Below are 20,566 nucleotides of genomic sequence, written 5' to 3'. Positions count from 1 at the left end.
ACATTCTAGCAGCCGTCCAACGGTCGCTCTGGCAACCGCAGGCGACTCCAACACCAGGGAGCAGGCGGGGGGCAGCCTGGCCTGGGCACCATGAGCTTGGGCTTCCATGTGAGTCCCCAGGAGGTAATGGGACAGGGCGGGGGGGGGACAGAGGGACATGACAGGGGGCTGGGGGGTGTGGTGCCAAAGCCACTCACCTCCTCCTCCTCGAAGCCTGTGAGGTCCCAGCGGTAATTGAGACGCATCTGTTTCCGCTTCCAATGCTCCATGAAGGTGGCGGCTGCAGGCAGGGAGGGGACAGCCGGAAGGTCAGGGGCTGAGAAGTCCCCAAATCACTGATGACACAGACAGAGGCTCCTCTTCTGCACCATTTGGTGAGTGAGGGCAATGCTATGCTGGACTTCACATGGATTGACCCGCGCAGCCCTCCCATCTGCCTGTGAGGCAGAGCCAATCACTCTCCTATTTTACAGATGAAGAAACTGAGGCACAGAGAAATCAAGTCGCAGCCAGCCACTGAGGGGCCAGGCAGGCTGGTCCCAGAGCCTGTACTCTTAACCGTCTTTCTCCATCTGTCCTGGGAACCACAGCTCACAGGCAGAGTCCCTGCGGGCCAACGCCACTCACTCAAGCTTCGAGCCCACGCAGGAGGTCTGCCTGCTGAGCTACACCCTTCGCTGCTACCTCCTGCTTCGTATTCCCAACAGACTAAACATAGTTCAAAGGCTGCCTCCTCCAGGAAGCCTCTGAAAATCCTCCTCAGTATCAGAAAGAAACCAACTCCTCGTAGGACCTCTTCTGCTCACGGTGTCCACACTGCCTGCCATTACGATCCCTGTCCCACGTCCAGGGGCCCCTCTGGTGTGTGGGGGCCAGGGGTGGGTCCCCGGCACACAGACCAGCGCCCGGCACAGGCAGGCACTTGCATGCCCACTGAATGAGTGAACAGCTTTTTTGAGCGAACAACTTGCCAATGGAGATGCAACTGGCTGCATCATTTGCCATGAATGTTTCTCCCCACAAAGAAGACTCAGCAGAGGCTGAGGGTGTAAGTAACGTAAGCGTGGTCACAGAGTTAGTCAGAGCTCAGGATTTCTGAGCTGTCACGTGCCAGGCACTGTTCAAAGCGCTGTCACAGACAGTATTAATCTTATGCCAACCTCACGGTAACCACGCGAGGGGGGTGCTATTCTGTCTCCCTTTTACAGAGAAGGAAGCTGAGACGTGGAGGAATTAAATGGCTTGTGGGGGAAGGGGTGGCATGAAGGCGGAAATAAAATGAGACGTGGAACTTTAGTGCAAATTCACCAATGTGCTTCCTCATCAGGAAAGCATGCAAGCTGAGAGTCAGCAAGCGGTGGGTCTGACTCTGACCCATCTCCTGATCTGGAGGCTTTTAGTCAACACAGAACAAGCCCCTCCCCATTAAGGGGAGGCAAGAACATGTATTTGCGCAGAATGGATGGGTGCATTCTAAGTATTAGCCACACTACCAGCCAGGCCCAGCCAGGAAACAGGGACCTTTCTAGGTCTCTCAAACTGACGTAGTTTAGTCCTGGGAACTGGCCACACAGGCAATGGAAGAGTTGAGAAGACAAGCGGTCACCCAGAGATTAGCGATACCAGGAAACAGCTCCAATTTAGGGGTGGTGGGACAACGGAGGGTGGTGTTACCAGAACCAGAAATTGGAGCTGCCCAGAAGCAGCTAGGACCACGGAGGGCGTCTGAGCCACGGAGAGGACAAAGCTCTGCCAGAGACGTTCCAGGAAGCCGGGGCTTTGGGGAGAGATACTCAGCCTCTCCCTTTCTCCCACCTTCTGATCTCCCATCAGGGCTTCCCGTTGGCTGAACCTACCAGGCAATGGGAGAGCAAGGGAGCCTGGGAAATGTAGTCCCCTGTGATACAACGACGTACTGAGCAAAACCACTGTGGCAAGGGTTCCAGGAGGAGCCATGCACTTGCTCTGCGGAGGTCGCAGCCTGCACCACCTCCCAAGAAGGAACAAGAGAGGCTATTTCCTTCCACCTCTTCTAACATGTCCTTTGGCCACTGCAGTGGAAGCAGTCGGGGCCGAATCACACCTCCACGCGTTCTGGAAGGCGCATTGCCCCTTCATGTTTCGATGGCTGTCTCTCTTTGCCCTCCTGTGCCTGCCATGGCAGTGCCTCTTTTCAGCCTCGGGCCAGAAACGAGCTCTATTTTGGACTGAGGACTGCCCTGCAGGGCTGGCTCCACACTCACCTGCAGGGCTGGCTCCACACTCACCTGCAGAGCTGGCCTGTTCACCTTCCCTGTTTCGGCCTCCCCAGCCCCACCTCCTAGACCTCACCCTCCCTCCACTCACCAGCCTGCAGTGTGATAACGACAGTTACCTTTCAATGAGGACTCACCATGGCTCTCTCTCTGTGCTAGGGATTCACTCACATCAGTTAACCGAATCCTTGCAATGCCGGGCAATACAAATCATTTCCATTCATAAATTTACAAACGGCCACAGAGGCTCAGAGGGTGAAATGCTATCTCCAAGGTCAGCTGCAGGCTAACAGCCTGAGTGAGATTTGAACCTAATTCTATTTGACCCCAGAGTCCATACTTAATCACTGTACTTTGACTGACCCACTGCACGGATATTTGAAATTCTTTAAGGGAATAATAATTGCATTCATAATAAGTAGTCTGATTACTGGGAGCAAAACTTGTATTGCCATTTTATGGATGAGAATAGTGAAGGCACAGAGAGGTTAAGTAATTTGCCCAAGGTCACACAACTAGGCAGCTGGTATTTGAACTCAGGCATTCTTTTGTACTGTTAAATGTCTTGAGATAGACACACGGGCCCTCTTCCAGAGGTATTTGTGGGCTAGCTAGGACCAAGACTGGACCCTTGTAGCGAGGAGTGGAGACAGTACCTAGGCAAAGCTTGTTTGGCTTGGTGATGTTTAAGAAATAGATATTTGCTATAAAATTATGAACTTGCTGCCTCTCCTTTAAAAATAGGAAGCGTGGGCGCCACAAGACTGGAACTGAGAAGTGACCATTCCCTTGTCAAAGTTCAGGCTCACCTTCCCCACCTGGCCATAGACCCCACTGGGCCCTACTGCCCCGACTCTGTGGCACTAAATTTACCATGTCTGCTTTGGAGCAAAATGGTGGAGCCGTGGCGGGGGTGGGGTGGGGGGAGAGGAGGGGAGACATGAAGGCCCACGCAGTCCCCAGGGGCGGTCCCCAGGGGCGGTCCCCGGTCTCAGCTCAGAGCCGGGCACTGTGAACAACTACCTTCGAATGGGCTGGACAAAGGCTGGGAGAAGCCCGAGTGTCCATCCTTTGCAACTGTGCGCCCATAGCCCGCCCGCTTACACCGACCATGAGGACAGCAGTGGGGCCTACGGGGTTTCCAACCCTTCCCTGTCAGGTTCCCAATAATGGTTCTTGTCGACATGCCAACTACATCACACAAATGTTATGCAATGTCTAGCTGACACCAAGCGCTGGGTGTGGTGCCTTTGCACACCCAATCTCTACATCCTACCCTCAAGCCCTCAGCGCGAGGATAACACACCCCCTTTACAGGTGGGTAAACGGAGGAGTCAAGTGACTGGTTAGTAGACGGCAGAAACCTGGACCTAGGATGTGAAGAGCAGCCGGGGTCAGGGGTGGTGGCTTCCCACCCACACGAGGACAAGCTGTGTGCCTTTCTCGGTCAGCAGCACAAAGAAATGGAGAAATGGCCTTGACCTCAACAGCCATACGAAGGGGCCCGAGGGACAAGCCTATCCCCGCCACCCCCAAAATCCAGAGCCCAGCGGACAGCACAGCACAGCACAAAAACCCAGAGGGGAAGGGAGGCCAGCCCAGGACAGAAGCAGGCGGCTGAGCCATTGTCCTTCTGTCCTCAAACATTTGCTTAATGACACAATGCTAGACAAACACATTCTCGTGCAGGAGCCCAGAGGTGGCAAGTGAATGGAGGTCTCTGGATGCGCCCCGGGTCAAGTTCTCGTGTGAGCGCAGGCAGGTGACCACCCGCCTCTGCCAGACTGCGTCCCCACGTATGCACAGTGGGCTTGGGAACAGTGCCGACCGGGGGACTCCATGGGTCAGTCCCCAGCAGCCCAGGGCAGGGCCACAGAGCAGTGTGCTTAGGAGCTGGCCCACCTGGCAGGGTCACCACTTTGTCTCCTTACGATGCTGGTCATAGAACAAAAGGCCTCCTATTGGATAAGGCCATTTACATGAAACATCTGGAATATTTACAGGGAATTCCATAGAGACAGGAAGCAGACTGGTGGCTGCCAGGGGCGGGGAGTGGGCAGGGAGGATGGGGCTGCTTGCTCATTGGGTCTGGGTTCCCACTGGGGTGAAGATATTCTGGGACTGGATGGTGGCGATGGCTGCACAACACGGCAAATGGACTAAACGCCGCTGAGCTGTGCACTTACAATGGTTAGTTTACGTGAGCGAATTTCACCTGAATAAAAGAAATCAAACCGCAGAACAATAAGGAAAGAGGCCCTGTGTGTTCACCTGCCGTGTCCCGGAACCAGAGAAAACGGCCCGCGGTTATCTGTGGGGGTGGGGCAATCAGTCCATTTTCCTCCGGGGTTTCTTAGAGTGTGGGCCTGGGATCCCCCAGGAGCTTGTTAATATACAGATTCCTGGGCTCCATGGACTCTGCGTTTTCAACAAGCTGTGCAGGTCGCCCTTCTCTACACGAGGTGTCTAGAAGCACTGATCTATCCACCGGCTGTCCTTCTTTCCTTCCATCCATCTCTACCCATCAGATTAGCTGGGGGTCCATCCTCCCTGCACTCCCCTCTACCCCGTCCTCTCTCCCCAGCCGCACCCACCTCACCCCCTCGGGCCCTGTCTTGATCTGTCCAACTGTCTTCATGCCTAGGCCTCACTCCAGTCTCCCTAATTCTGGATGCCTCCTCTGCTGGCTGCTGAATCCCCTTCCTGATACCCCCTTCCCTGAAACGCTTCCATACTTCATGAGGTGCCCTTGCTTCAGCCTTCCAGCTGTCTTTTGTGCCAGCTGGATCACCACGGACTCTCAGACCCGACGTTGTAGTCGCAGAGGCCACAGAGGCAAGGCTTGGCGGATGCTGGGCGTTTCTGCAGCTGCCCACAGAACAGCCCCGGTTCCCCGGTGAGGTCCAAGCTCCTAGGGGCTGGGGCCCTGTCTCCCAGACCTCTGCCACCCCCTCCTGAGCCGGCGGGCCCTGGGGGCAGGCAGGGCTCACCCACTCAGACTCCATCAACATGTGACCCCCTGAGAGTACAAACCAGTTTCATGAGCACTGGCTCCCAGCACTGTCAAATGATTGCTCAACACACACCCCATTTTCTCATAGTGGAGATCAGAGACACATCTCCTTGGGAGCCACAGGATTGGATCCTGCCTGTCAGCACACCGTGAACACGGGGTTCAGGCACAAAAGCCTCCAGCCCTTCATTTTCTCACTGAGTCATCTACTTATTTATCCTCTGAACACGTGTAAGCTCACGAACCTACCACTGGCCTTTTCATTCCAGCGGAGAATCACAGTGGAACTCTCCCTACACCCCCACCTGGCTCAGGGTGACAGCTGGGTGACCTGCCCCCGGGGAAGGGCTGTCAATTGCACCTCTGCCATTTCATTAAAGCTGGGACCCTCTTTCTCCAGCTTCCTGCAGGCCAGGCACAAATCGGATAACCTCTTTTGTTCTGCACAAAACTGACAAGCAGTTAAAACCCCATTATTATGCCGTAATTTTAGAAAATTGATCCTGGAGAATGGCTAAACGGGGCTCCAAGCTGCTGCATGTGACATCTGATTTGAGGCGTTGAAATATCATAAATCCCAGGTAGCAGTGAGCTGAGGGCCAGTGTCAGCCCCTGGAGAAGCCGGACCCCACGGGAGAGTAGAAGCAAGGTTAAAACAGCAGCAGGAGGCGATTCCTCTCGGGGTGACACAGTCTGGCTGCTCTCTGTCATTGTTGGAGCAGAAATGGTAACAGTTGGAGAGAAGAAAGGACCCAGTGGGAGAAGAAACACCAGTGGGAGGATGATCCCTTAGAGGGTAATGAACGAATAATTGAGTAAGGGATTAAAAAACCCCACAACGGGGAGATCTCTGCTAATTACCCTTGACAGCAAGTGTGAAACAGCCAGGGATAGAGGGACCGCCACACCCCCTCTCCGTTCGCAGGGGGCGGAGTCGAGTCAACACACCCCTCAGCCCAGCAAGCTCTTTCCTGTTGCTTCTCTCTTTGATTTATAATCAAAGTTCCCTTTTCTTAAGTAAGTGCTTCATAGGAGTGGCTTGGCTTTTGTGTTATTTTTCTCCCCCATGTGGGGAGCACGTAGCCTGAACCTGCACTTGACTCTGACAGGCACATTTGTCATCTCCCTTGATGGAACTGGAGCTGGCGGAGGCGTGGGGCAAACAGCAGAGTCCAGACTTGCCTCTTTCCCTCCGTCTCCGTCTCGGGGACGGAACCCACCTGTTTCAGTCCCAAGGATGGGGCTGGTGGGAAGGGTTGGCCAACACCTTTGAAGGTGTGAAGTGGCATTGCTTTGCCCATAGTAGGTGCTCAGTAAAGACGTGTGAAGTGAAAAAATTGGCTTCATGGACCTGGACGCACTGGATTTAAGAAATTTAATCAAATCCCTAAGGTCCCGGCTAGCCGAGCAGCATGACTGCCTGTGTGTCTCTTACTACCTGCTCTAGGTAAATCTCTGTTCCCCCAGGAGGGCACAGAACAGAGCTTGGAGGATGTCTGGATGGAGAAGTATGACCATGGCACAGCTCTGTCATGTCTGTTAGGAATCTGTTAGCTGTGTGATCTTGGGCAAGTAACTTAACCTCTCTGTGCTTCAGCGTTCTCATCAGAGAATATGACAGAGCCTCACTCTGTTGTGGACTGTTGTAGGGTCACTGAGATAGCTGTGCAGAGCTCTTAGCCCAGGGTGGGACACACGGTCAGCCCTCAGTGCAGGTTCTGGGGGGGGAAGGGAGGAGTATCTGGGGACAGACGAGGAAGCTATTCCAGGTGAGAATAAATGTGAGGTCCTCCCATCAGGAATAAGCCAGGCAGGTGTTCAGCGTGGGTGTCAGCCAGAGCCCATTAGGAAGTGGGGCCCAGGGGGAGCGTATTGGGGAGTGGGAGCCCACATGCTGGGTTCCCATCTTGCCTCTGCCTCTTATTAGTGGCGTCAGCTTGGGAAAGTAGCCTCTTTGTTCGCCTGCCAAATGTAACAATGGAGGTATTTACGTCCTAGAGCCATTGGCGGAATGAATGAACCACCACACGTCAGACACTTAGAACAGTGCGTGGCACATAGTAGGGCCCAGCTCCCTGAAGCTAGTGTTCTTTCCTGGAGGAGATGACGTGATGTGATTCACAGAGGGTCCCAAGCACAGGTGAGAGGTTAGGTTGGAGCTCCAGTTTCCTGGGGTCCAGGCTGTTTTCACATGCTCAAAATTCAGGTGCTCTGGGGAAGTGGGGCGGTGGATTGGGGGAGGCGGGTTGTCACTTGGTGAGTGGTAAAAAGTGTAACTATTGCACTGTTTTGTACACCTGAAACTAATTTAAAATTGAGAAAAAAACAAAAAAAAGCAGGTGCTCACTGAATCAATGTACTAGCTAGCATGATGTGACAATCGGCACCAGGCACGGAGAGAACGTCATAAGCAGAGACTCATCTGAGGTTCCCACAACCCCCTGAGGTGGTGCTACTGCTATCTCCATTCTACAGGTGGGAAGCCTGGGGCCCAGAGACTAGAAGCAACTTGCTTGAGGTTCCACAGCTGGTAGGTGACAGAGCTGGGAACTGAACTTGAGTCCGGCCCAGGAGCTGGCACCACCCTGGCACACAGCCAACCCAGCTGAGTTATGAAATCAGATCAGACCGTTAAGCCGGTAGTCGGTGCAGCTGAGCTCCACCATGGGGGTGGGCAGGCCAGGTGAGCCTTCCCAGCTCAGGCAGAGCTACCAGGAGGCCTCAGCGGGAGCTTCTTGGGCCCAGATGGGGACGGGGGTGGGGGAGACGGAGCGAGCTGATCAGTGCTGGGGTCTTGAAGGCGGCCAGGCAGGCTGCGGACGAGGAGGTGAGGGCGGTGGACGGGTGTGTGTGTGGGGGAGTGGTTCACATGCACACAGGGTCCAGAGAGGCAGGGTGGGCATCGGAGGGAGCACGGGCTCAGGGAGATGAAGGCTCGGTTCCTGGCCATGGCAGTTCCATCCTCGCCTTGCCCACTCAGGAGCTCAGTGACCCCGGGCAACCCACATCAACTCTCAGGGCCTGGGCTTCCTTACCTGTTAAATGGGCACGTGGAGCCTACAGGGATGCCGCAAGGATCTCATGAGAGCGGTGCCCCAGGGCTGGCCCAGGTCAGGCCCTCCCTGCTGGGAAGCAGCTGCCTTCCTGGGCCGACAGACCCTGGTCCCAGGAAAGAGGTCCTGTGCTAAGAGCAAAGCACCCCCCCAGGCTTCCACAGGGGCTTCTGGCTGGGCCAGAATAGCTCGTCTGCAGCTGCGACACCGCACAGAGCCTGGGAACCCGCAGACCAAGCGGGAGCTTATTCTCACCTCCTTCCCTCTGTGTTCATTCCTGCACCTGTGGCCTGTGGATACTCCCCAAAAGAAGGAAATTGGGGACCTGCCCCAAATCGCCCGTGCCCCAAAAGCCCAGCGACGCGGGCACTTTGCTTACCCCAGAGGGCCATGAACACGGAGAAGAAGACAGTGGCGGGGTTGTCGAAGAGGTGGCTGGCCCGGGCCGTGGCGCACGCCGAGCTCATCTTCCAGTAGCTGCACGTCTTGTCACACAGCGGACACATGGTGATATTGTGTCTCTGGTCACACATCTCCATGCTGGAAGAGAGGGGGCCACCGAGAGTGCCGGGCCGGGACGTACAGGGGCTGCGCCGGCCCACGTGGACTGGATGCCTCCTGGGAGCCACCGTGGAGTGGGGGACGGTGCTGGACCTGAGCTGGGGGTTGGTGAGGGCCTCTTGGTTCTGCCATAGTGGACCCTGGGAAGGCACGCTAACCAGCTGCCAGTGCCATGTCCCTCCCCTCCATCCAGAGCCTGCTTCAGACATGCGACACGTGCTGTCTGTCACACAAGGTCCCACACCCAGAAGGGCCTGCACTTGGTTTCATGCTTGGCTGTCCCCACCTTAGAATTCTTAATGACTTTTTTTTTTTTTTTTTAGCTGAGCCATCCTGCTACCTGTTGGCAGCTCAGCGGCTGCTCAGCTCGGGCTGGACTCGAACTGCTGTTGCTCAGAGCTCAAACTCTTGAGCGAGCTCTTAACCAACTGAGCCACTCGGCTGGCCCTCTTTAATGACTTTTTAATAAGAGTCCCATGTTTTCATTCTGCACGGGGCTGTAACTTCTGTAGCTTACAACTTTTGGGTTCTGTGGAGTCCCGCCCAGACTTACTGTGTGACCGGGAAGGGGAACATGTGTGGTCAGCTCTGGGGGTGACCTTGATGGGCGGCACCCATAGCTTGTGCAGGAGCTACCTTTAGGAGAAGTCGAGGGTCCCCCGCCAGCTCCCCTCTATAACTGGGTCCTGTCAAGGCTTGTGCTAACATTGGATGCTATCCAGGTCTTTACACGATAAGTCCCCCAAAACTGAAAGAATAGGGTAAAACCACAAAAAGACCGCACCCTTCCTGAGAACCCGCCACACGCCATGCAGGTCTCACTCAGTCCTCATGGGGACGTTGTGGGGAGGTGACACGCCCACACGCTGCCTGGAGTGGGTGAGAGCCACCATGCGGGGCTTGCTCAGGAAACAAGGGGTGTCTGGCCGGGCCGGTGGGCTCTGCTCAGGGTAGGCTTTTGTCCTGCTGAGCAGACACAAAGCTCATCCACTATGCTCAGACGGGGGAGGGGAGCTGCACGAACCCCAGCGGCCTTCCTCCTCCACCTTGCCCCCCAGCATGCGAGCTCTCTCCTACTAACGCGGAAAAACACCACTCTTCAAAGGCCATCAGCTGTACAAGCAGGAGCCTGCACAGGGTGTCCTCCGGGCCCAGGCCAGCTTTGGGGACTATCACAAGCCTGTCTTCACAGACGTGAAAAGGAGCCCGGAGAGGGGAAGTGACTTGCTCGGGGCCACACAGCCGCGTGGGGGTGAGCCCTGGTCTCTGTAACTGCAAAGCCGGTGCCCTGCACGGCTCATGGGCTGCCCAGAGGCCACAGGAGGGCTCCCTGCTGGGACCCCTGGGTTGGGGCCTCGCTCAGCTGTGCCTGCCTGTGCCACTGCCCAGGTCTGGTCACCTCAGACTTACTTTCTCCTTCTGGAACATGAGGGGAGGGGCCAGAAGAAGGCCCTTCCAGCCCTGCCCTGCCCTTCTCCCCAGTAACTTGGACAAGATGCTGACCTATAAACAGATGCGGCAGGAGTGCTCACTCCCAGGGGTGCGGCGGTTATCTGCGAGCAGGCTGAAGGCAGGGGTGCCTTTTGGGGTTTCTTTGTTTTTAATTTCTGATGCACCCGAACGTATGCACAGAATCATGCTTGGGCCCCGGCCGCCGGTGTTTAAACATCTGCTGAAGGGCGCTGAGGGGTCTTCCTCCGCCCAGCTCAGTGGGCCTTCTGGCTCAATGCTCTCCTTTCCGTGACTCACCACACGTTTATTAAAAAAACTGCACACACGCCATACATGCCAGGCACTGCGTCGGGCACAGGAGACGGAAAGACAGACAGAGGCCACCGCTGCGGGATTGGAGCCCGGGGAAGTGTGCGCGCATGCGTGCGTGAGGGGTGGGCATGGGGCGGGCACGGCGCGAGCGCCAGGCGCGGGCGTGACATGTGGGCACACGCGTGACATGTGGGCGCACGCAGGCGGCCTGGCAACGTGCATCCGGAGCTGGGAATTGAATCTCAGCTTAGTACTTGGGATCAATGTGGCCTTGGGCAGGTTACTCGAACTCTTTGGGCCTCAGTTTCCCCATCTGTAGCCTGGGGATGCTGAGAATGGAGGGTGCCCACGTTACTGGGTTCTCAAGAGGATCAACCAGAGAACGCACGGGAAGCCCTGGAACAGCACTGGCACTGGTGGGCCATACTCCTGTTCCCAGTAGTGATATTATTACGGGAATAAGCGGGCACCAGGCAGCTAAAGTGATTTTAAAAGGATGCGCAGGCGCCATCTTGAGGGGTCCATCTCTTGCCCTTCTCTGAGCTTCCTGTTTTCTGGGGGCCTCTCCTGGGAGGCAGAAGAGGCCAATGTGTGGGGCAGTACTTGACCCGAGCCCCTCTCGGGACCAGCCCATAGAGGCCGCTCCCTCCCCTCCCCCGTTGTTAATGTGCCTCCTGGGGCCACAGTGAGTGCCTGGCCCAAAGGGGGGCGCCTGGAGCCCTGAGGTAGGCAGGGACCAGGGAGGGCCAGGCCCCCACATCTCAGACGGCTGTGAGAACCACGGCTGCCCCAGCCCTCTCGCCTGCCAGCACCAACGCCAGCCAGACAAAAAGCCTTTTTTTCTGCCAGTTTTAAACCCTCCGCCGCTCCCTTCACCACCTTCAGCCAAAATAAAGACGAAGAACTGGAAGGCCTGGTCTTTGGAGCGGGGGCAGGGGTGGATCAGCCTCCAAGGGAAACAAGACCTGCCGCTTCCTCCAAGGCACCAACCAGGCCAAGGCCAAGGTCGGACAGACCTCAGGGATGCCCTGCAAGTGCTGTCTGCCCCTCGGACCATGTGATGGGAGGCTGTGGTGCTGGCCTGGCCCAGGGACCTCGGCGCCCTTGTTGGGGTGTCCACGCCTGCCTGAGCAGAGCCTCCTGGCCGAGGCAGCCGGCTCTACATCCAGGGGAAGGAGGAAGGAAGGTGGAGACGTCCCCAGCGGCCTCCCAGGGGGACCAGGAGGCCTCCACTGGCCACATCCCTCGGTGCTTTGGAGTAAAATCCCCACCAGGTCTAGGCTACTTTGAGCTTCACCACAGTCAAACCCAAGCACAGTGACCTCATGTCATATTAGCAAACAAAGGACAAGCTTTCTCCTGCCTGTGCCCAAAGTAACCCTGGAGGGGACATGAGCCAGATTCCTTTAACATTTGATTCCGGGTGGGTGGAATAGTTTAGGTATTATTCATGTATTAAAACATAATTTACACAAAAATGTACTGGATATGGCCTTTCTGTGCTGAGGGTCCTCGTGGGCCAGTTTCCTCGCCAGATAAAGGCCCACTCGCACTTTATTGGCTGGAATGACGGCTGCATTTTCCAAGCCATAGCTCTGCTTTAGAGATACCGGGCTGAGTCGTAAGAAATGTAACTGGATTGATGTCTTAGGACTTTTCCCAAGAGACTGTGAGCTCCTGGGAGGCAGGGTCAGGGGGCTTACAGCTTTCTAATCGGCACAGTAGCCTGTGGTCCTAACACACAACACAGTTGTCTTGGGGTCATTTTTAGCAGGTCTGGGAAACAGCTTGAAAGGACGGGAGACTTCTATGCATGCGAGGACAGCATCCTCCAAGCTCGGAAGACTTCCCTTCTGTTCTGGCTGCCATTCTGGGAGAATCACAGCCCCACAGGAGGCTGGCCTGTCTCTGGGGTCTTGGCCTTCCTTCCAGAGCCCCTGCGCCTGTCTGAACCCTTGGTCAACAGCAGAAGGAGCATCAGCTCGGCGTTCAGAGGCCTGGGTCTGCTGTTCCTGCCACACTTCCCAGAGCCCTGGGGACAAGGGGAGCAGCGTGGAGAGAGACCTGGCAGGCTGACTGTCCTGCCCCGAGGCCTCTGCACATCATTTGTCTCATTTCCTGACTTCACAAGGAAGAAGTGCATTATCCTGTCACACTGTGACTAACAACTAAAAGGGAGGGGGGAAAAAGAAATAAAAGGAGCTGGGTATTTGTTTTCCGTGTCCTTTCAACAATAGAACGTCTCCTAGGGCGTTCATGCCCGTAAAGGATGCCTGGTCTTCAGACGCCAGGTAAACCCGCTGCACTGTGTCTCTCATCCTGATGGCCTGGCGCGCCACGTCCGGGGCTGAGTGTGTGTGCGGGAGGCAGGGAGAGGGGGGGCCCCAGTCTAACGAGGCCTGGAGCTGTGTTGGCAATGTTAGGCTCCTTCCTAAGGACAGTGGCCACCTACCTGGGGATGTTTTCGTTGACGGTGGCACATCCGTAGAGGAAGACGATGACCCCAACCACGGAGGCAGGGATGAGCATCTGGGTGTACACGCCCAGCCAGGCGAAGTACAGGCCGATCTTCTCCCCAAAATACTTCCTGCGCCGTGGGGCAGAGCCAAACACAGACAAGCTTACTTTCATTCTGCACCAGTGGAGAGACATGTCACGTCCCCTCCCCAGCAAGGAATAGCTCAAATTGGGGCCACCCGTTCTCAAGAAGTAGAGAGTGGGCAGAGCTCTGAGCCAGGCCATCAGGTTTAGGGGTGCTCTCTGCTTTTCCTCTGCCCACCCCCTCTTTTCTGTGCCCCAGGAAGGTGGGAACATTTCCGTTTGTGACACCCACCGCTGGTGGGTGTGACGGATGGCCTGGGGAGGCTGTCAGCTCCATTCCAAGTCCTGTTTAGCTGAGACCTGGAATGAACTCTGGCCTGGAGGCACCAGGAGAACCAGCAGCTCCTCATATTAAGCGTTTTTGGCACCTTGATGGGTTTAAATTCACTTTCATGGGCTGAACTCTGGTCTACATGTCCCCACAGGACACACATTGCTTAGTCCAGTCTGCCCCACTTCCCGCCCTTGGGACAGAGGTCTTCTTGGGAGAGGACAAAGTTTGAGGCAGCTCTTCTCTTCCTCTCAACACAGCAATGCCAGAAACCCCAGCAGTTGCCCAGCTGCTGGGCTCTGAATGCAGCAGGAGGCGGTGAACATGATGGAAGAACCCGTCCTCCAGAGAGTTCAAATAAACTACTTAAGCTAAGGCTGGCCCAGGCTGCCAGAGACCTTGGGCCCGCTGCACAAGCTCTTCAAGTTCAGACAGGTTCCTCGGTACTGAATGCGCAGTGCGGCTGAAACATACGGGGACATTTATCCAGCTCGGGACTCACCTCCCACAGCCACTGCCTGAGGAGCCAGGCCTGCCCCAGGGGTCCCTCTTACCTGACCAGGTCGATGGGCTGGTACTTATAGAAGACCCCGTAACTCGCCCACTCTTCATACAGGAGCTGGGAGAGAGGGAGTGGGGAAGGGCTGCTGAAAATATGATGTTCCCAGTTCACTCCCCAGAACACAGGGCTGCCAGGACGCTGATGAACTCCTGTTCTCAGTTAACAGCTACATTATTCATTCATTCATTCATTCATTCATTCAGTCAGTCAGTCAGTCAGTCATTCAGAGCCGGCCATGTGCCAATTACCCTGCTGAACACTGGACTTTCAGAGGTGAGCTCTGCAGACACAGCCCTGAGCCCTGAGCTCCGTCTCCGGCGGGGCTTTGGTAAGGGTCCCGAAGAACCCAGCCTTGGTGGGAGCTGAGCTGGTACTGGAGGCTGGCGGTGGGGTGGGGGCACTCCCCGAACTAGAATGAGCCTCCACTTTTAGGTGAAGGTGGGGATGGGAAAGCAACTTCTGGCATCGTTATGAAATCCTCACTGTTCCTAATTTGATTCAGATTTGATCTAAAACAGCCTAACGCTGTAAGGCTTTTCCATTTACATTTCCCGGTCGTCCCTGTCACACACCAAACCATCTTTATAAAGGACAGAATCTACCAGTCTCTGGAGCAGAGAGATACACGTGGCAAGGTTTTTAAAAAATCTCATGGGATGCAAAGAGCTTGACACTTATCTCCTGAGATGGGCTGTCTGATTAACATGCTTAGTGAAATAAATGAAATCTACACACGCCCCATTACCCCCCAGGCTTTGGGCAGGGACGGGAATCAGCGTGACAGATTGGAAGCCTTGTATGAACACGCAGAGGGTGTCCTAGAGAAGGCTCCATGTCAGGACTGCTGGTTCTAAAAAGGAAATCCCACGCATGTGGGTAATTAGTGCTTTACCAACCGTAACTCACAGCCTGAGGTCATACGGCTGGGTGGAGGGGAGCCGGGACCCACCTGGGACCTTCTGTGCCTCGGCCACCTGTCCCTGCTGGATCAGACGAGGCATGGGCGGGAGGCAGGCACGGGGACGCCCGTGAGGACGCACCAGTCCTCTTCGGTACACTGCGGCTTGCCTCGGGTCCTTTTTCCTTTTCTTAATAATGAACTTAACATTTGGGGGGAGGCCTCCTATACTCAGATTCTGCTGTGGCCCCATGAAAACATGCACCATCTTATAGCATCACCCCCAAACACTCTATGCTACGAACTGAATGTTTGTATCCCCCAAATTCATGTTGGAGCCCTAACCCCTACTTGGAGATGGGGTCTTTACAGAAGTAACTGAAGTTAAATGAGGTCATAAGAGTGGGGTTTTGATTTGATAGGGCGGGTGTCCTTATAAGAAGAGACATCTGAGCTTTCTTTCTCCGTGCATATGCATGGAGGAAAGGCCATGTGAGGACCTAGCGAGAGGCGGCTGTCTGCAAGCCAGAAAGAGAGCCCTCACCAGAAGGCAGCCCTGCCGGCACCCTGATCTTGGATTTCCAGCCTCCAGAAATGTGAGAAGTAAATGTCTGTTGCTCTGTTAGCAGCCTGAGCTAAGGCATTCCCACCCCCACTCTCCCACTCCCCACTGACTTTGTGCATTTCTGTGCACAAAGATATCTTCACATAAGTCTTTGAATATTAAAAATGTGTAAGAGGCTCGCTGGGTGGGGTGCACAGACCAGGGAGTCAGAGGTCCCTTAGCAATGGCCTCTAGTGAACACTTCCATTTCCTCAGGCCGCTTCTGCACTTCTGAGAAAGAACTCAGGAGAATGCAAGCACTGCGATCCATCGAAGTCAACACACAGGCCTCTAAAAAGCAGGAGGGAAGTAACTTTAAAAGCAAAATGTGCTCTTAGTACATTAGAAGTGACCCTTGCTGTCAGAATCCTGGGTTGTGCCTGCTCTGATCTTCATGAGTGGCTGTCTTTAGGTTTTAAGTCCTTCTGTAAGTGGTACAAACAGGATGTATTCAGCAGGATTCCAAGTTCTGACAGGTGAACAGCAAGGCTCTGTGCTGGCGGTGAGCCTTTGCAGCTTCTGGTAAGGAACCCGGACGCCTCAGAGGGGCCTCCCCCATTGTCTCAGAGGGGAAAGTGTCCAGGAATGGGAGCTGTGCTCGTGCTGGGACGTTGGCTCTGCCGAGTCTGGAGTGGGCAGACTCTCTCTCTCTCTGAGCCCCTAGTGGTGGTCCTGGGCAGACCCTGCCCCGAGTCCTGCGTGGGTGACCTGAGTCAGGCCCGCCACTCTAAGCCCCATCGTCTACTTCATACTGAGGGACGCTGTCTTTCCTGCCAGGCACAGAGTGAGCCCAAATGGGCTCATGCCCGTCAGAGAGCTTTCTAAAGGCAGCGTGCCGGTGGTTTGCTATGTCTCACTCTGCCTGGGAATGCAGAAAATGACGAATAGCCCCCAGTTTTACTCTGTAAATAGGGAGGTCTAAGCCAGCAAACGCTGATGAGATTGCATAGCATTTTGGGAAAAGCAAAGTGGCAAACACTCCTGGGCAGCTCGCTCTCCTTAGCTGAAATCAAGTCACCGAGTTATATCACAGGCAGACTAAAACTGGGAGATGCATCGGAGGGAGGGAGGAAGGGGGAGAGAGAGAGGGAGAGGGTGAAGATACAAGGGGAGAAGCCATGAGAGAGCCTCTGGAAGGCATGGCCACGTCACATTGGTCACTGTTCACGGGCCTGCCCAGTAGGGGCTGGTCCACAGCAGGCTGGCCACCATCCGCTGATAGCTGTGACAGATGGCGACACACCCAGCCTTCTACATAAGCCACTTTACCTTGGTAGGATTTTCTTCCTGCCAAGAAGTGAACATCTATCCCTCTGCAGGCGTCAGCGTAAAGAAATCTGACTTGGATTTCCCTGTTACCACTGGCAGAACTCTGAGGGTGCCCCTCAGCCTCGTGAGCAGGGTGGAGGTGCCGGGGCCCTGGGTGGGCCCATAGAGGCTGCTGGCTCCAGTCACTGTAGCCCGGAGACTTCCAGGACACAGAACTCGGGGGGGATCTCGGCTCAGCCCGCTAGCATTCCTCCTGCCCAGACCTCCCACCTGGGCCTACTCGCCAGGCAGGCCCATCGCAGCACTGAAGCCTCCTTAGTGACTGTGTAGGAATGCGTACGTGCCCCTTGCCATCTCCCCCCAGAATGGAGATCCCAGGAGGACAGGTTTGTCTGGTCTGTGTCATCCCCAACACCTCGAACCAGGCCTGGGACAGATAACAGGGTTCCAGTAAGTAATTGCTGAACGAACGAACGAATGAATGAATGAATGAATGAACGAATGAGTCAGGCCCTGTGACTCTCAGTCCAGCACAGGATGGAGCAACCTCAACCCAAAGGGAGGTGATGGATCTCAGAGGGGAGAGCTGGGGAGAGCTGTGCCCCGCCCCCCATTACAGCCGCGTCCGCCGCTTGCTTGAACATCCCTACTTGCGCCCCGGCCCCTCTAGCTCAGCACAGGAAAATGGCCTTGGCTCGGCTGTGTCCCCCTTTCTGTCTTGTGAGGTACCTGGGGTCAGGCACCCGGAGCTCCAGCCACTGACAGGATGCCACAGATTCTGTCATTGGAAACGCAAAATACTCAGAACCAGGTCACTTAAGGCGGAGTCACCAGGGCAGAGTAAGTTCTCCGAGGTTCTGAGTTAGGACCCAAACGCTTACCCGGGGCATCCTCCCTGCCTCCCTTTTTTCCTTTAATCCATCCAACCACCCAACCATCTGTCAGTCCATCCATCCATCCACCCACCTACCGACATATCCATCCATCCATCCATCCATCCATCCATCCATCCATCCATCCATCCATCCACTTATCCAATACTCCCTGACTACCCCCATGGCCAGGCCTTGTTTCCTTTGCTGGGACAGAAAACGGGGGTGGTAGAGGGTGAGCAGATTTCCAGGCAGAGAGAACAGAGGGGTCTGGATAAACCCGGAGCTGCATTTTGCTGGGCCTGGCACACAGCACTGCCCAGTAAATAGTTCCTGAAAAAGTAACTGAATGAGATCGTCTTGGCACAGACGTGACCACAGGCCAAGCCGTCTTCAGATTAGCACAGCGGCCAGTGTGGCTGGAGCGAGGGAAGGCCGGTGGGGATGAGGGTGGAGGGGCCTATGTGGCTTGGGGGACTGAATCAGGCCAGAGGGGGTCGTGGGTGCCCATGAGGGAGGACATCAGCGCGTGGCAGAGGAGTGCAGGGGGACGGGGAGGGTGAGACGCTGAGGCCAGAGTTGGCCAGAGCAGGCCGTGGAGGGAATGGGGGAGTTCTGTAAGTCATGGGGTCTTAGACGAATGCCAGATGTTCCGCTAAAAATAACCAAATATGTCATTTTTGTGCTAAATCAGATAGCATCTTCAACTGGATTCCCGAGCGGGCAAGTTGTGTCAAGTGCCAAAGGTTTAAAAACACGTATTGGGGGCTGAAGGGAGGCGGGAATGGAGAACATTCCAGACACAAAGGTTCCCGGCTCCTGCGATCTGGGACAAGGCCACCATTGTGAGGATCTCAGGGACGCATCTCCGTCCACCACCTTGGAGGGATCTACTCGGGGGTGAGAGGCAGGACCAGGGGGGCTGAGGCGGATACATGGAGCAGGGAGCTGCTCCCCAGGGTGAGGAAGGTCTGTGCTTGTCTGGGGGGCCGACAGGGACTGATGTGGAGTAGCAGTAAGGCTGGTGCCTGGGCGTCGGCATGTGTGCAGGGTGGCAGGACAGAACCCGCTTGAGCATGGAGGGGAGGATGAGAAATGGCCGTGGTGGGGGAGACGTTCATGTGGGGGGGGGGAGAGAAAGAGCTTCCGGAAGCAGCCACACCGAGGAGGAAAAGGGTCACTCGGTGTTTCCCAAAGTGCGTCCCATGGAACACTAACTCAGTAACTTTTCCATTAGAAAGGGTTCCAGGTCAAGTCAGTTTGAGAAACACCGGGTTGGACACCATCCACCAAGTGTCCCCAGGGTGCTGCTGGGGGCCGTGGCTCTCTGTGTGGCTGGCCACAGTGGTTCCCAAACTTATTTGCCCAGGAGCAGGGCCAGATTAAGCGAAATGTCAGCAAAAGTGGCTGGAGGTGGATTCCCCCAGTTATGACACAGGTTTGAACCCGGCCAGGTCGGGTGGAGGGAGGACAAAGAGGACAGACAGGGCAGCCTCTGAGGAGCACACCCTTTCACACCTTCACAATAGCCTGCCAAGGACGCTTCTGAGAATCAGAAAGAGCACAAGGAACCAACGAAGCAGAATCCACCCATGTTCTCCCTCAGCTGCGAGAGAAGCATCGTTGCCACAAATGCCCGCCCCGCCCCTGCCGCGAGCGCCCCGGTCCTTCCTGTGTGTGGGGCTCTGACCCTCCCGAGGGCCCCGGGGTCCCTTCAGGCCCCGATGGAGTGCTTTCCACTCCGCGTCAACTTACTTTTCTGTCATTGAACTCCACATTCTCACCTTCGTAGTCTCCCTGTTCAAAAAGAGAAAAGGGATATTCTTACCACCCAAGAGAGCTTTGGAGTAGCTCAGATTCCTCATTTTTCCAGACAAACTTCACAAACCCTCAGTGACACGGCTAAGATAATCCTAGGACAAAACTTCACACAGAGCGAAGGTGGACCAGGCCTCCGTCCCCTGATACAAAGTGCTCTGTGGGTCCCGTGGCTGCCTGGCGTCACCACCCACCAGCTGGGAAAGCCCAAGTCACCCCCACCACTGACACAGAGACAAAGTCCAGGAAAGGACCCCCGGTCAGGGCCTTGGAACTGGTAACACAAAAGAAAGGGGGCTTCTGGGGCTGGAAGGGGCATATCAATAAGGTGAATACACGTCCCACTCCGTGGTATGGTCCCAGTGTCTTGTCCCCAGTGCCCTGGCCAGGGGGTGCCCTCTTTCACTTTCAGCGCCCCAGGAAGGATGATAAATAATATGGTCACTGCATGGAGATCATGAGCCCAACACTCCCATTTTATAGACGGAAACATTGAGTCTCAGAGAAGCAAACTGACTTCCCTGGGGACAGATGGCTGAATTTGGTCAGCTCTGGGACTCAGACCTAGTCTCCAAGTCCAATGGAAGAGAAGGAGCATCTGAAAGTCGAAAGTGAGCCCCCTGGACCAGCAGTTGACACCAGTGACTGAGCAAAAGCCACAACAGGGGCTCTGTGAGCCAGCCCGGGCTTGGCCGGCATGGCCACTGGTCCTGAGGATGGCCTGGCAGATAAGGCTCCCTGCCGGCTCCCTGTTGCACCCACCAGCTCCTTCCCTGACCCCCATCAGCCCTGCCAGCCCCTCCAGGCGGGGAGGACTTGACCATCAGGCAGGCAACCCGATGCCCTGGCCTTTGGACGGAGACCCTCGGAGCGGTGTAACCAGTTTCCTCCACGGCAGGCACCCTCCCTTGCTCATGCCCAACCTTCCAGCATTTCCCTGTGTTTCTTCTCATGGCTGAGGCAGTCACATGGTCCCACAGCATCTCATCAATCGAGAGGTCAGTTCGCTAGTGACCTCAAGGTGG

The 20,566-nt window shown here is 55.6% G+C and overlaps 1 protein-coding gene across 1 annotated transcript in view; it reads right to left on the bottom strand.

Annotated features, from left to right (window-relative positions):
• ANO1 (anoctamin 1) overlaps nt 1-20,566 on the bottom strand; it is a 72,413-nt gene that overhangs the window by 29,222 nt on the left and 22,625 nt on the right. The window contains exons 9-13 of the mRNA XM_019654661.1: nt 19,479-19,520; nt 14,073-14,137; nt 13,099-13,233; nt 8,701-8,861; nt 198-280 (exon numbers count right to left, since the gene is read on the bottom strand). Coding sequence (XP_019510206.1) covers nt 198-280; nt 8,701-8,861; nt 13,099-13,233; nt 14,073-14,137; nt 19,479-19,520 — 486 coding nt within the window. The remainder of the gene's footprint in view (nt 1-197; nt 281-8,700; nt 8,862-13,098; nt 13,234-14,072; nt 14,138-19,478; nt 19,521-20,566) is intronic.

This window comes from Hipposideros armiger, unplaced genomic scaffold, assembly GCF_001890085.2.
Source record: "Hipposideros armiger isolate ML-2016 unplaced genomic scaffold, ASM189008v1 scaffold_228, whole genome shotgun sequence".
Classification (NCBI taxonomy): domain Eukaryota; kingdom Metazoa; phylum Chordata; class Mammalia; order Chiroptera; family Hipposideridae; genus Hipposideros; species Hipposideros armiger.
This window is presented reverse-complemented; position numbering and strand designations above follow the sequence as displayed.